This window comes from Dendroctonus ponderosae, unplaced genomic scaffold, assembly GCF_020466585.1.
Source record: "Dendroctonus ponderosae isolate FM_Combo_2020 unplaced genomic scaffold, Dpon_F_20191213v2 Dpon_F_20191213_7, whole genome shotgun sequence".
In the NCBI taxonomy this organism is placed as follows: Eukaryota; Metazoa; Arthropoda; class Insecta; order Coleoptera; family Curculionidae; genus Dendroctonus; species Dendroctonus ponderosae.
Genome location: NW_026018916.1, coordinates 4,788,862 through 4,802,030, shown reverse-complemented (window position 1 = coordinate 4,802,030; position 13,169 = coordinate 4,788,862). Strand labels below are relative to the sequence as shown.

Genomic DNA, 13,169 nt, shown 5'->3' with positions numbered 1-13,169 from the left:
GATGATGTATAATTGACAGAAACATTGGTTTAGCTAGCCTCAGTCCAGTTGTGTCAATTGTTTGTATTGTTGTCTACAGTTTAATACAATTGTTTCTGGGTTTCTTCTCTGTTGCCGCGTCTTGGGTGAGGAAATTGTTTTATATGCTTAAGAAGACGTTCTTGTGTTAATGGGCAAATCAATTGCGAACGTCCTGATTGGTTAATGCTGATATTTATCACACACTTTTCTTTTTTAGATGGCATGCTTTTTGATTAGATTAGCTGTAGATGGTTGCAGGGGAAAAGCAGAAATTTTGCTTTTTTTAAATTTATTTCTAGTTCTATACTCTTACTTCTATTTATTACTATCTTTTAAATGCTATTTTGTTGTTGCTTGATGTTAGGTTATGGCGTCTCTCACAAGCGGGGAATTCTAATTAACGGAGCTCTTAATCAAAGGCTGTGACCCCAGATAAAAAGGGGCTTTTATTAAGCTGCAGAATAGTCGCCTTGCATCTGTTAGGTTGGTGATAATGATTAATAAATGCGTGTTTTCTATCTACAAAGAGTTAATATATGTGTACATAGCGGCGCATTCGCCATTATATACAGATAACAGATAGAGATAACTCCATAAAATGCACATGCACATGGACGTAATGGCGAATGCGTTTGTACATCACCCGATAATTTATCGATATTTAGATACATACTTATGGACAGCGGTGATTAACCGATTTAAATAATTTTTTAAAGTGCTCTTGAACTCTTGAACGTAAAAACTAAACGTAAACGACCGAAAATTTCGCAGAACTTTCTGCCTATATACATTTTATCCGAAGTCCCTGACTTTTAGAAAACCGCAAGCGAAACAATAAAATTTGCAGACGCATTTCTCGTTTCTTCTGAACAACGCACCATCTGAGCTTGAGTTAACAAAACCATGCACTTTATTTCAGCACCTGAATCCGTAGTAATGCGACTCGCCACAGGCTTATTGAGAGGCATCAAGTGTAATCTGAAAAATGCCCCCATTTTAGAGAGCGCCAACGAACTAACCATTCAATTGAACAGCAACTCTGTAGCGACAATTTCCTATGTAAAAGTGGATGAAAAAGTCTACGATTTAGTGCACACACTGATTCCGGAGCAACTACAAGGGCAGGGCTTGGGACATCTGTTTGCAGAGGTCTGTAGTTAAATGCATGGTTTTTCGACCGGGAATAACGGGAGCTTTTTCGATTTTCAGAGAATATTTGACCATCTAATCAAGCAGGATATCAGACTGAAGTTAAGTTGCGAGTTTTTGCAGCATTTTTACTCGCAAAACATCCCCAAGTACATAGGAAGAGTTATAGAAGAGCAAAGCAGCTAAGCAGCATGGCGGCTTCGGATTCTTTTGCCAGAATTTTCTTCCACTTCCATCACAAGCACTTTAACTTGATGGTTGGTGCCTGTAAGGATGCTATAGGAAAATTCCCGGCTGATCCCTCATTCAAGCTTTATCACTCGTTGGCGCTGATTCTAACCAATCGTCTTGAGGAGGGCGTTAACGATTTGGAAGGTCTGACCCATGAGAACGACATCAAGTTGGCTTGTACCATTGCTTTGATGTACGCCCATAAATTCCTGGGCGTGGCCAGTCGCGAGCTGTTCGTTAAATTGGATATTCAGATGAAGGAGTACCGGAAAAGCGCCGAGGCTCACGATTTCTACAATTCCGCCTTTGTCCTTATCACATTAAACAAATCGGAAAAGGCTTTGGATTATGCAGAAAAGGCCATTTCTCTGAAAAGCGACGGTGAGTTTTCCTCGCTGAAGGGCTGGATTCTTTTGACGCTGAAAACACTGGGCAAACATAACGCCAGCAATATAAAAGCCATATTCTCTAAGGCTTTGCAGGATAATCCTAAGGATTTACTCGCAATTCTGGGGGTTACCGAGTGCTGTTTGTATCTGTCGGAGTTCCGGGAAGCATTGAGTTTAATTAATCAAGCTGTGGTTAAGTTCACCTCCACAAGCTTGCCTTTGCTTGAAAAAATCAAGGTCCATTTCGCCGCCCAGGATTGGGATCAGACCTTGGAGGCAATAAACCGCTTTTCCAGTGCAGACTGCGAATTGCTTTATGGCACAAAATATGAAATTCTCATCAGTTTGTGTCATAGTCAGGACTATAAAGCGACCTGCAGCGGGATCAGAAGATTTTCTGATCTGGCAAGGAAGTTTGAGCCGAATAACACCGCTGTGATTTTGGAAGCTTCCAGACTATTCTCAAAAGTGAGCGCTAAGCGCGAAAGTATCTTGAATGAAACCATCGCTATGTTGGAGGGCGTAATGCAAACTAATATAGACAGCGCTGAGTTGGTGGTGGAACTAGGCAATCAGTACTTGCTGCTGGGGCGAACTAAAGAGGCGGTTCGACTGTTTAAATCAGCCACTAAGATTGACGAAGGATACTTTGACGCGTTTTTGGGCTTGTCCGTATGCGAATTCATGGAAAATGGGCAGAGCCAGCAGTTGTTCAAGCAAATTCAGTATCTACTCGAGTTGAAGGATGCGAGCAACTCCTTGGCTTTGCATCTGCTTCAAGCCAAAGCCGCTGATTCTTCCGTGGAAGCACTGAGCCACTTGAAAGTTATTTTCGATATCAAGACCCATCTGCTTCAGGCTAACTATTACTCAGAGAAGTATTTAATTAACCTGGACCCGGATTTCACTCTGGATGTTATTAGGGAGTACTTGCAGCATGCCACTACCAACAAGCAGGTGTTGGAGCACGCCTTGGAGCTGGCTAATGTGGTAGCTAAGGCCTGCCCCAGCCTATCAGAAGCTGTTTACCTACAGGCCAAACTGCAGCATTTGAAGGGAGACAGTATATCTGCCTTGAGAACGTTGGAAACTATGGCAAACATGTCCGAGGCAGCTTCGAGCGAAGCTGGCCTACTTATGGCCCAAATCCAGGTCAACAACGGCCAATTCGACAGAGCCTCTCAAAGCCTCGAGGCCTGCATGAGCTCCAACTTTAAGATCCGCGAAAACCCGATGTGCCACTACATTACGGCCTTAGTGGACAAGCACAGTGGCAACTATGGCGACGCCATCAAGGCTCTTTCCACTGCCTTGACCTTGATGAACATCACAGTGAAGAACAACGACGTGTCCTTGATTGATAAGGCCTCCATTTATGTGGAGCTGATCGACACGCTCAATATCGTGGGACAGTCGGACGAAGCTCAGAAGATTTTGGAGGAGGCCACGCATGATTTGCAAGGGACTCCTGAGGAAGCGCGCATATTGCTTTTGAGTGCAGACAACTTGGTGGTTAGGGGGAACATTCAAGGCGCCCTGGAGCTGCTTGGAAAGATTGGGAAAGGAGAGAGTTGCTATAAGGAGGCGCGGATGAAGATGGCTGATATGTTTTTGACGAATCGCAGGGATAAACATGCGTTTTTGGAGGTAGGTTTAATTAGGTGTAAATGCAGATTGGTGATTGTTGAGTAAAGTCCGGATTTCTGATTATCCTAGTTAACTTGATGTTTTCTCACTTTTAACGTTTTTTGCGAGAACTGATTAAATCCGTTTAATATCGAATTATCGGTCGCAATAGTCTTGCAAAGCTTTTCCAAATGTCTTAGTCTTGCGGTCTTAGTCTTGTTTTGGTGCTGCTTTTTTTGTCCAAGACCAAGACCAGTTGCGCTCATCACTACTACCGATTCTAGATTACTCCATTACGCAAATACAAAGCTTTAAAGTTTCTACAGTTGCTATTGAAATTTCGCTAAAGTTGGACTCAAGTTTTTCTTGAAATTGTATCAACGCATTTTGAAGGTGTATCAAGATTTTGTCAAAGAGCAACCATCGGCAGAATCATACGTTCTATTAGGGGACGCTTGTATGAAAATCCTGGAACCAGACGATGCATTGCAGAACTACGAGAAAGCCTTAAAAGAAAATCCCAACGATTTGTTTCTAATGCGGAAAATGGGCAAAGCCCTGGTGCAAACTCACTACTTCAACCGAGCCGTGGAATATTACAAAAAATCCATAAAAGAGGTGAAAGATCCGGAATTGACGCTGCAGCTGGCCGATCTCTATCTGAACTTGCGGGAGTATGAAAAGGGAGAGTTGTTGTTGCTGGATGAACTTGACGAAGAGCATAGAAAATCGATGGCTGAAGACATCAACGATCTGCTTTATCAGTATGCCGCTCCTTCAGTTATCTCTAGGGGTTTAACAGTTTTGTCTTTTAGGGCCAAGCTCTATTCGCTTCTAGCAGAAATCCAGGAGAAATCTGGGAATTTTACTTTTGCGGTGAAGAGCCTTAAGGATGCCATGGACTGCCAGATGCGAGTCAGAAAGCGATATGCTCTGGAGCAAAACGGTAACAAACAAGGCTTCGTTTCACCCTCAATCTGAAACCTTTGTTTGCAGTTGCAAGTGAAGAGATTGATAGGCAATTGGTTGATATATCGCTTAAACTGGGAGAAATGGCAATTTCAATGAAAAGCAATGAGCAGGCAGTTAGTTATTATAAGGAGGGACTTACAGTTTCGCCTAATAATACATCAATTCTGGTGGCGTTGGCTAAACTGTACATGCAGGTGAGTGTTAAGAGGCGTTTAGAGATTAAACTGATGAAATCCTGATTAATCCAGATGAATTATTTGGAGCTTTGCCAGCAAACTTGTGCGATTATCTTGAGGATCGACCAAGACAACGAAGCTGCTTCAGTGTTGATGGCTGATATTGCTTTCAGAAAGGTATTTACAGTAAGAGCTTGATGAAGGCCGATATAAATCCATTGAGTTTTTAGGTTGATTTTGATATGGCACTGTTTCACTTCACTCAACTAGTTTCCAAGCAGCCTTGCAATTGGGACGCATTAATCCGACTAATTGAAATCTCTAGAAGATTGGGGACCATCCAAGAATGCGAGCATTATGTCGTCGTTGCTGAGGAAAAATGCGCGAATCCGTTAAAGGAAGCTGGTAAGACCCGAGTTGTGGGATTTTTCGGGCTTTGAATTATCAATAGGCTTTGTTCCAGGACTCCTCTATTCCAAAGCGTACTTCCAGTGGCACTCTGGGAACCTCAATGCTGCATTGAAGAACTTCAATCAAGTGCGTCAAGATCCAGAGTACGGAAGCAACGCTCTTTACAACATGATCGAAATTTGCTTGAATCCAGACGGCGAAATGCTGGCTGAACAGTTCATGGATAGCGACGATATTGAGTATCGGGATTCAAGGTTTCTGGCCCTAAAAACGGGTAAAGGCTCACCGAGATGATTTTACTCGTTTAATATATTTCTGTTCTAGCTGATAGACTAATCAAGGACCTGAGGCAGCGCCTGGAATTCAAAGGAGAAGACCTGTTAAGGTGCAGGCTTTTAGCCAACTTTCGCCTGTTGGCCACAAAGGAAAAATACAACATTGAGCGCGCTTTGGAGGATTTTGTGGCGGTGGCATCGCAAAACGACCACAAGGAGAACTTGGGAGCAATTTTGGGAATGTCCACCGCCTACACTTTGCTAAAACAGCAGCAGCGAGCTAAAAACCAACTGAAACGGGTGGTTAAGAACGCGTGGAACTTTGAGGACGCGCATTATCTGGAAAAGTGCTGGCTGCTGCTAGCCGACCAGTATATCCAGTCGAATAAGCTGGATTCGGCCAATGAGCTGATAGCGAAAGTGGTGCAGCACAACAAGGCTTGCATTAAAGCGCTGGAGTATTTGGGCTACATTTGCGAGAAGGAGCACAAGTATAAAGAGGCGGCCAGAAATTACCAGCAGGCCTGGAAAGTTGGGATGAAATCCAATGCGAGCACTGGGTTCAAGTCGGCCTACTGTTTGATGAAGTGCAAGAAGTATCCGGACGCTATAGATACAGCCAACGAAGTCCTGCAGCTGAATCCTGATTACGCCAATGTGAAAAAGGACATTTTGGACAAGTGCATGAACAATTTAAGAGTGTAATGGTCATTTTATGTTATGCAATTTACCAAGTGTGATTTAATGCGCTGTTTGCAGCACCTACCAATTGCTTAATTGATGATAACTGCAGCCGTTTTATTGTTGTTATTCGCACGGTATCGCCGGGACTTAATTAAACCCACAAATCAACAGAATAACTGTTTTAATTCATAATTGGACAAGTTTGCCTGGTTAGATGATGAAAATTGGGCGATTTATAGGGCCTTTACCCGAAGAAAAAAATAATAAATTCCATAATAAAACGAAATTCGGCTTAATTAGCGGGGAATTTTTTGATTGTTTTGATTACCTACCGCTTCGCTTCGTTAGTCTATTTCCAAATAAATTCAATGAAACACATTGTGGACACGAAAATCATCATGGTTAGTGCATACATGTACTTTGGCCTTCGCTTTATACCTTATCTAATACGCTTTTCTCGTATGTCTTTAATGAGCGGAACCTATCGCTAATTAATACAAAAAATGTGTGTTTTATCTGACTAGTCGAGAAGGCCTATTCAAATATCTGGCCTCAAGTCGAAACAGCAGATAGTGAGTTGTTTTTGTTTGTTAGCTTGAGTAGAAATTTTGCGTTATTTGGCATCGAAACAATTTGAATTTGCCGCCTGTTTGGCAATGGACCGGCGCCAATTTCAAATTTGTCGATTTTTTGAGGCCTCTTGCTCCGAAGTACTCAAACAGAAGGATTGAAATATATGATAAAGGACAATTTTCCAATTAAAACAGCCGGATGAGACAAAAATTGTTCTGCATAGTTTTAGTATTGATCTTTTCCATAAACTTTCTATCAAAAAATCACGTATAGCTACACCAAAGAATCGAAATTCTACGACTAAAACTTCATATAAGCATGGGAGCAAAACCGCGTACCGGTTCCGATCTACTTGGTGCAAACCTTTTTTTTCGGGTCTTTCTTTATTGCTTCTGTAATTTTGAATAGATTTATTTACTTAAATTTATAATTAAACTTATAATTTTGATATAAATTTGGCTCTTACGTTTACAGCATTCGGCACGCGAAATAATCGCGAGAATTATAAGATTGTTCATTTTTTTACCATTTAGTTAGACCCACTTTTCTGCCTAAATTTTCTAGGTGCTGCAGTCATTTTTGTGCAGAAAGTACCACAGTGAGGAAGGACTTCAGTGGTTAAACAGGCTGGGATCGAGTGACGGTTTCTCAATAAGTTCACACATGCACGTGCACTTTCAAAATTTCGTTCTTCAGTCTCTCCTTGAAAAACATATTTACATTCTAGAATTCTTCATTCCAAAAACCGAAAAATTCGTTCGTTCGAGTCGTTCAGCAAACGCCTGACTGTGATTGAATGATATTTTTTTTGCCTATTCACGGTTTAAATTTGTACAGTTTTTTCGCAATTTTCACTCGATTTTCCTCTTGGATAATCTTTTCTCCTAATCATATAATTTCTACGAAAGTATTTGAATTTGAATGCTTGAAATAGTTGACTGTGAAAAGTGTTTAAAATTCAAGAAAGTGTTCTCCTAATCACATAATTAGGATGTTTTTTATCTTAATAAACCTAAACAATTGCTCTTTTTCCTTTGTACATAACATCTAGAAACACCCTGTTTAATCCTTCGAAAAAAGTTGAAACTTCGATTTTCTGCCTTAAAATATCGCGGGTGATTTTCGTTAATTTTCCCAGTAGAATGCAGTGGCGTAGCAAGGCATTTGAGCTATTTGATATTGAATTCGCATGAGTCTCAACAAACTGGTTCACAATAGCGCAGGTAGCTCTTTAATACTGAATATTTCAAGGGTAATTTTGTAATTAAATTCATTAAATCTTTTCAATCAGGATTACGCAACTGTAATAATGAAGAGTTTTCGTGGACGCTTCGTTGTTTGGCGAATTGTGGTTTTTTATGGTGGATTGGGGTTCATTTCACTTGGATGTATGTAGTTCGTTGGGATACGAAAGCTTTGAGAGTAACCAGGGCGAATTGCTTAAGTGAAAAAACTAATAATAAAATGCGTTTGTTGGGAAAACATGGGCCAAATTCCGCATCTGATTGACTAGCGGGCAGTCTTGAGACTGATTTTTTCCTGCCTTATTTCGAGCATTTTTCCAAAAATCTCCAGTCCCGGAACGTTTTATTTGTTCAAAATTTGTGCAGTTTGAATTGACACCCACTAATCGCACATAATTTATGAGTAGCATCTTTACAACTGTACAAATTGAAAGTGAACAGTTTTCTCCACATGCAGCAACGAAACCCACCAATCTTGGCTTGCTGAAAATCTCGGAAATTCCAATAAATTGTTAATATTTTACAGCGCAAAAACTGCTCGTCGTTAATAACACCATTGGTCGATTATCACGTGCGAGCATACCATGACCAAAATTAGTATACCCACCAAGTGGATTCATCTTTACTGTGACCTATCGACTGAATGTAGATAAATGGTAATTAGGAGACAAAGTCGATTTTACCAAAAAAATTTCGAACCAATTCGGAACTCGATCAGTTTTTCGGTTAGTGTGAAGTGTTAGTGAGTAATATTTGTTCAAATGGTGTGCCTGATCAAATACTGCCTGGTTTTGTGAGTTGTTTCAATATCCGAGGTAAGAAGAACCATGAATTGGTAATTTGAAAAAGTGAAACTTTCTATACTACGGGCCAAAAACCCAAGTCAATAATTGGTTGGATATCGAATTTACAATAATTTGCTGAGCAGAAACGGGCCGAGATGTTTGAACAGTTTGAACGATTGAACGGCGCTCCCAAGCAATTAACAGGATCTACATTGGAAAACGACCAATTTTTAAACGCTGCAGAGCTTTTTTCAATGGTTTCAATTAAATTCATCAGGCTCTACTTTCAGTTATAGACTTGGCGATTATTAACTCACTTGTGGTAATTTGTTTGGAGGATCAGGAAGAAAAACGACATTTTAATGCCGTTTTATTTGCAAACCAATCGCTAAGTGGTTATTCAATGTTAAATCAATTATATTAAATTTGGTATTCAGCTGGAATCAAGCAGGAAGTCGTTTTGAATTTGTTTTCAAAAGTAACTACAGAATTTTAGAAAAGACACCTAAACTAAACCTTTTTTTGCGGTTTTACAATGTTTGGTATCATGTGCAAAACAATCGGCGATTTTTTTATTTTAACTTCAATTAATCAAAAAAATACTTATTCATTTTACTTTTATTAGCAAATTTCACCAAATTTATGCGATTTTTATTAAAGAAATTCTTTCAATCAAAATCAGCAGCTGCAAATTTCAATTTTTTAGAATTAGAGGAACACTTAATTAATTAGAACGATTTCAGGCGTTTTCCAAAATTGGGAAGCTTTGAACAGTTGTGATGAATTTTTTGAGCCTTAAAAAAAGGCAAGGGGAAAAAAGTTCAATTTGAAATCAATTAAGGAGGAAATAGTTTTCAATTGATCTTAAAGAAAAGTAGGAATAAATAGACCGATTTCCGATCTTAAACATTATATTTCTTCTATTCTCCTGCGAAGTGCTGGATTCTAAAATATAAAAACAATTTTTAGCCTCTTGTAGGTTTTTTGTTTCTGCGACAGTAAACAAGAAATAAACGATTAACTAAACTTGCTTTCATTAGCAAATTACCGAAAAATGTATGAAGATTATAATTTTTGAAGAATTTTTTTCAATCCAAATCAGTTGCAAACTTCGGTTTGGTAGAATTAGAACAATTTATTATTATTAACTCTCTTAAAAATCATTTAGGTGAGTTTTAAGACCGATTTAGTAGTTGAAGTTGAAACATTTCGAACAGTTGTGAAGATTTTTAACGGAAGAAAAGGTAAAAAAACGCTGTTTTCGTGTCGCTTGCTTTTCAATTAAATTGAATTAAATATAATTCATTCTTCAGCTGGCATTAAGGAGAAAATTGATTTGAGTTGAACTTAAAGAAAACTACCAGAACACAAAGATGATTTTAAAACCGAGAACCAATTCTGGATACTCAATTTTTGCTGTTAATCTCCGATCTTTAACATTATGGCTCGAAATGAAAGGCGGTCTTTTAGCTTACGTTGCAACAAAAACTTGGGAAAATTTGTGAAGTTCTATCGTTAAATTTCTTGCGGTTTTTACGAAATTAATTTTTCAACTTTCATTAATTTATAGCCGTAGAATGTAAACGGAATGTCAGATAATCTAAAGGTTTTTGTGATCTGTGACCGTAAATATGCAAAAAAACTGGCAAATTGGAAAATTTCAGAAAATTATATTTTTTGAGTTTGAAACAATTTGAAACAAAACTCAATTCTGCGATTATAAGCGAAAATTTTCCGGATATAATTTTATATGAAAATAGCGTTTTTCAGTGTACAATCGCCAATATTTGATTAAAGAGTGGTTTAAAATTTGTTTTTATGGCAACTTTGTTAAGTTCTGAAGATAGTGAAACTGACGAGGGTTATTTAGGGTTTTTCGGTTTTAAGCAATTGTCGCAAAAGCCTAACTTTTTTAATATCCGAGATCATTTAAAATACAAAATAAATGTGCGTTAAAAGCGTGCGTAAAAACTTTAAAATTTTCTTAATTGGATTAATTTAGTAAGTTGATTGAATTTTAGTCAAAAGGTATAAAAATCCAAAAATCTAACTTGCTGTTTAAAACATGAAAGATAAAGGCAATTTTGCAGTAAAAATTGCTCTCTTTTTTGTGTAACTAACATTGCAAAATAATGTACAACCACTTCAATCAAAAATCAATACCAGTATTGATCGATAGTTTTTCCAATGTTATGCAAGAAGTAATGAAAATTTTAAAAGAGCCGACTTTCAAAGAAAACTTGATCTCCAAAGTGCGATTATAAACTCTGACTATCATTTCCAGCAAGTTCACTTAGTAACTTTCACAGATTCTGTACATATTTGTTTCAGCAATCAGCCATTTTTTTACGCGCAAAAAAACCTGTTAAAGTGACTTCTTAGCCGCTTCCTGTTTACTGGATGCGCTCGATTACGGCTAATTACGTCTTATTTAAATAGTATTTTATGCATTATCGGACTGGGCCGACAGTTGCTGTACAAATAAAAAATGTTTCAGAAATTAGCCATGGCGAAAAATTCAACCGGGCCATTTTCCAGCAGGAACGAATTCATCTCGGACGAGACGATCAATGATGGACTCCGATATAGCCGAAACGGTGGCTGCTTTGTTACCACGAAAAAAGCCATCGCCTTCGTAGTGGTTGCTTTGGCCTCTTTATGCGTCGTCATTATTCTTATGTACTATTATGGACCCAGCACTAAAATGCAATTGGTAAGGATCTGGACCATTTTTTGTGCACATTTTTTCGTTGGCTCACCCTATATATAGTATGTAAATCAAATTAGAATTACATCAATTTTTCCAAATAAATTTACCAACCAAACGCTTGTTTTGAAAAAACCGGATGAAAAGCCTGATGAAGGTTTCCTCAGTAGACGAAACTACCAAGAAGAAAATGTTAAATCTGAGGTTTGCTGTAGCTGATTAACAATTATCTATTAAGAAAGCCGCTGTTTTAAAATTACATTGAGAAAACAAATTGATTTGTTACACATTACACATTGTATACTACACTCTCTTTAAAATATGTATTTATTTATTCAACTGCAGCTAATAGATTCAAATTACTATGACACTAACATGTGGTTTTTACCTTGACGAATTTAATTAGTAGAAGGTTTGTTTCGAGCCGATTCCAGGTCAGAGAAACACACTAATTATGCGCAAAAAACCTGCACCATCTAACTAAGTCAAACGGCTGTAAATCGGGTCATGCTGCCGGCCTCTCTAATAAACCAGATCATCTGATTTTTTGCAGTTTCAAAGGGAGGTTACTGATATCGAGCAACTCCTGAACGAAACAATCAACGAGGAGGTTTCCAATAAAGATGTGCGTCTTCCTCGGTATCTGCATCCCATCCACTATCGGCTCAAGCTGCACCCTTTGCTGGATGAAATTGGGCCCAATAATTTCACGTTCACCGGCGAGGTGAAGATTATGGTGGGTCTTTCAGGGCAAGCATAGATCAGGACGATGATTTGATGAAATTTCTAGTTCAATTGCACCGCAACCACCAATAAGATCATCCTCAACTGGGATGAGGAATTGTCCATCGACGAGTCGCAGATCAAAGTGGTGTCTTTTAAGCGAGAACAAGTGGCTCAGGAGAGTCACAATGTGTCCAGAAGAGACGTGACGGAATCAGAAGAAGGAAGCAGCGATACTGATGTAACCACTGAAGAAGTTACTACTGAAGCTGTAACTGAGGCTGTTTCAGAAAAGGTGAGAATTTATTGGCCTTTGGGGCGATTTTCATATACAGTTTATTCTTAACAGAAATACAGTGGGAGTCTGGAAAAATCTAGTTTTGTGAGATAATTTTTGGTTGAATCTTAATATAAATAAGACAATTATCAGTTTTTGTGCAAGAAAAACATAAAGGAGCATCAAATGCAACCAGTACAGGATCTTCAACTGGCTTCTGGAATTTATGGAAAATTAGTTGGACAGATGAAGCCAGTTTTGCTCGGCGAAGAGTTTTTAATCCCAATCACTGTTGCATTTGAGTTAAGAGAGAGATTGAGAAGTTTTTTAAACTTGCCGTATTATACGAACATTTTTTGATTCATTGGATGAAATTGGCTGCCCTCCATAAGGCAATCTAGATCATCCGATCTGGAGCCTTTAGATTTTTCTGTATGGGAGCATCTGAAAAACCCCTTGATAAAGCATCTGTAAAATCACATGAACATTTAATTGGGCAAATTGAAAAAAACAGGCCGTTTTTTCAATCACTTGATATGAAATTAATATCAAGTAATAATCATTTGCAAAAAACTAAAAAATCTGTTAAAGTTGGTGTTTGCAATTTTGGGAATTTAATTTAATATTATTTGTTTTTTCTTAATTTCCAGTTTAAAAGGCATTTTATTGTAGATAAGTTCTGTATTGTTGAGGCGGATTCATTTTTTTACAAACTTCTTTTTTGGTATTTCGCCTCAAAAATTTTTGAATGAAATTAAAAAAACTGAAAAAGACAGAATTTCCTCACGTCTTTTATTACTGATTGATAAATAGTGCTTCTATTTCGCAATAAGAACAAATGATTTATCAAAAAGTAATCAAGAACTATCACCTAGAGGGTATCCTGCGACACACTTAGGCTCAAGCTGTAAGAGAAAATTCCAATT

General features: G+C 38.3%; 2 protein-coding genes across 5 annotated transcripts in view; both read left to right on the top strand.

Annotated features, from left to right (window-relative positions):
* The first annotated feature begins 12 nt into the window (after positions 1-12).
* On the top strand, positions 13-6,227 carry LOC109539699 (tetratricopeptide repeat protein 21B). 4 transcript variants are annotated; one of them, XM_019907624.2, is made up of 11 exons: positions 13-125; positions 386-504; positions 941-1,170; positions 1,231-3,437; positions 3,810-4,180; positions 4,232-4,362; positions 4,413-4,582; positions 4,637-4,741; positions 4,795-4,969; positions 5,028-5,249; positions 5,300-6,227. In XM_019907624.2, exons 4-11 carry the CDS (start codon positions 1,362-1,364, stop codon positions 5,953-5,955), a joined length of 3,906 nt encoding a protein of 1,301 aa, XP_019763183.2. In that variant the 5' UTR covers positions 13-125; positions 386-504; positions 941-1,170; positions 1,231-1,361; the 3' UTR covers positions 5,956-6,227. The 4 variants fall into 4 exon arrangements, with proteins under 4 accessions (XP_019763183.2, XP_019763181.2, XP_019763184.2 ...); XM_019907622.2 differs by having other exon boundaries at positions 239-504; XM_019907625.2 differs by having other exon boundaries at positions 239-504; positions 5,028-5,229; positions 5,300-5,368.
* Positions 6,228-8,215: 1,988 nt separating this feature from the next.
* LOC109539755 (aminopeptidase N) overlaps positions 8,216-13,169 on the top strand; it is an 11,838-nt gene continuing 6,884 nt past the window's right edge. Inside the window, exons 1-4 of the mRNA XM_019907734.2 lie at positions 8,216-8,566; positions 11,034-11,249; positions 11,797-11,979; positions 12,034-12,261. Of these exons, the coding sequence (XP_019763293.1) occupies positions 11,043-11,249; positions 11,797-11,979; positions 12,034-12,261 (618 nt within the window). The 5' untranslated portion in view covers positions 8,216-8,566; positions 11,034-11,042. The remainder of the gene's footprint in view (positions 8,567-11,033; positions 11,250-11,796; positions 11,980-12,033; positions 12,262-13,169) is intronic.

Bases quoted from the DNA above. Each gene is read 5' to 3' on its own strand.
- LOC109539699 (XM_019907623.2), top strand. From the start codon at position 1,362: ATGGCGGCTTCGGATTCTTTTGCCAGAATTTTCTTCCACTTCCATCAC. The intron at 3,438-3,809 runs GTAGGTTTAATT...CGCATTTTGAAG, and splicing joins ATAAACATGCGTTTTTGGAG to GTGTATCAAGATTTTGTCAA. The intron at 4,363-4,412 runs GTAACAAACAAG...CTTTGTTTGCAG, and splicing joins ATATGCTCTGGAGCAAAACG to TTGCAAGTGAAGAGATTGAT.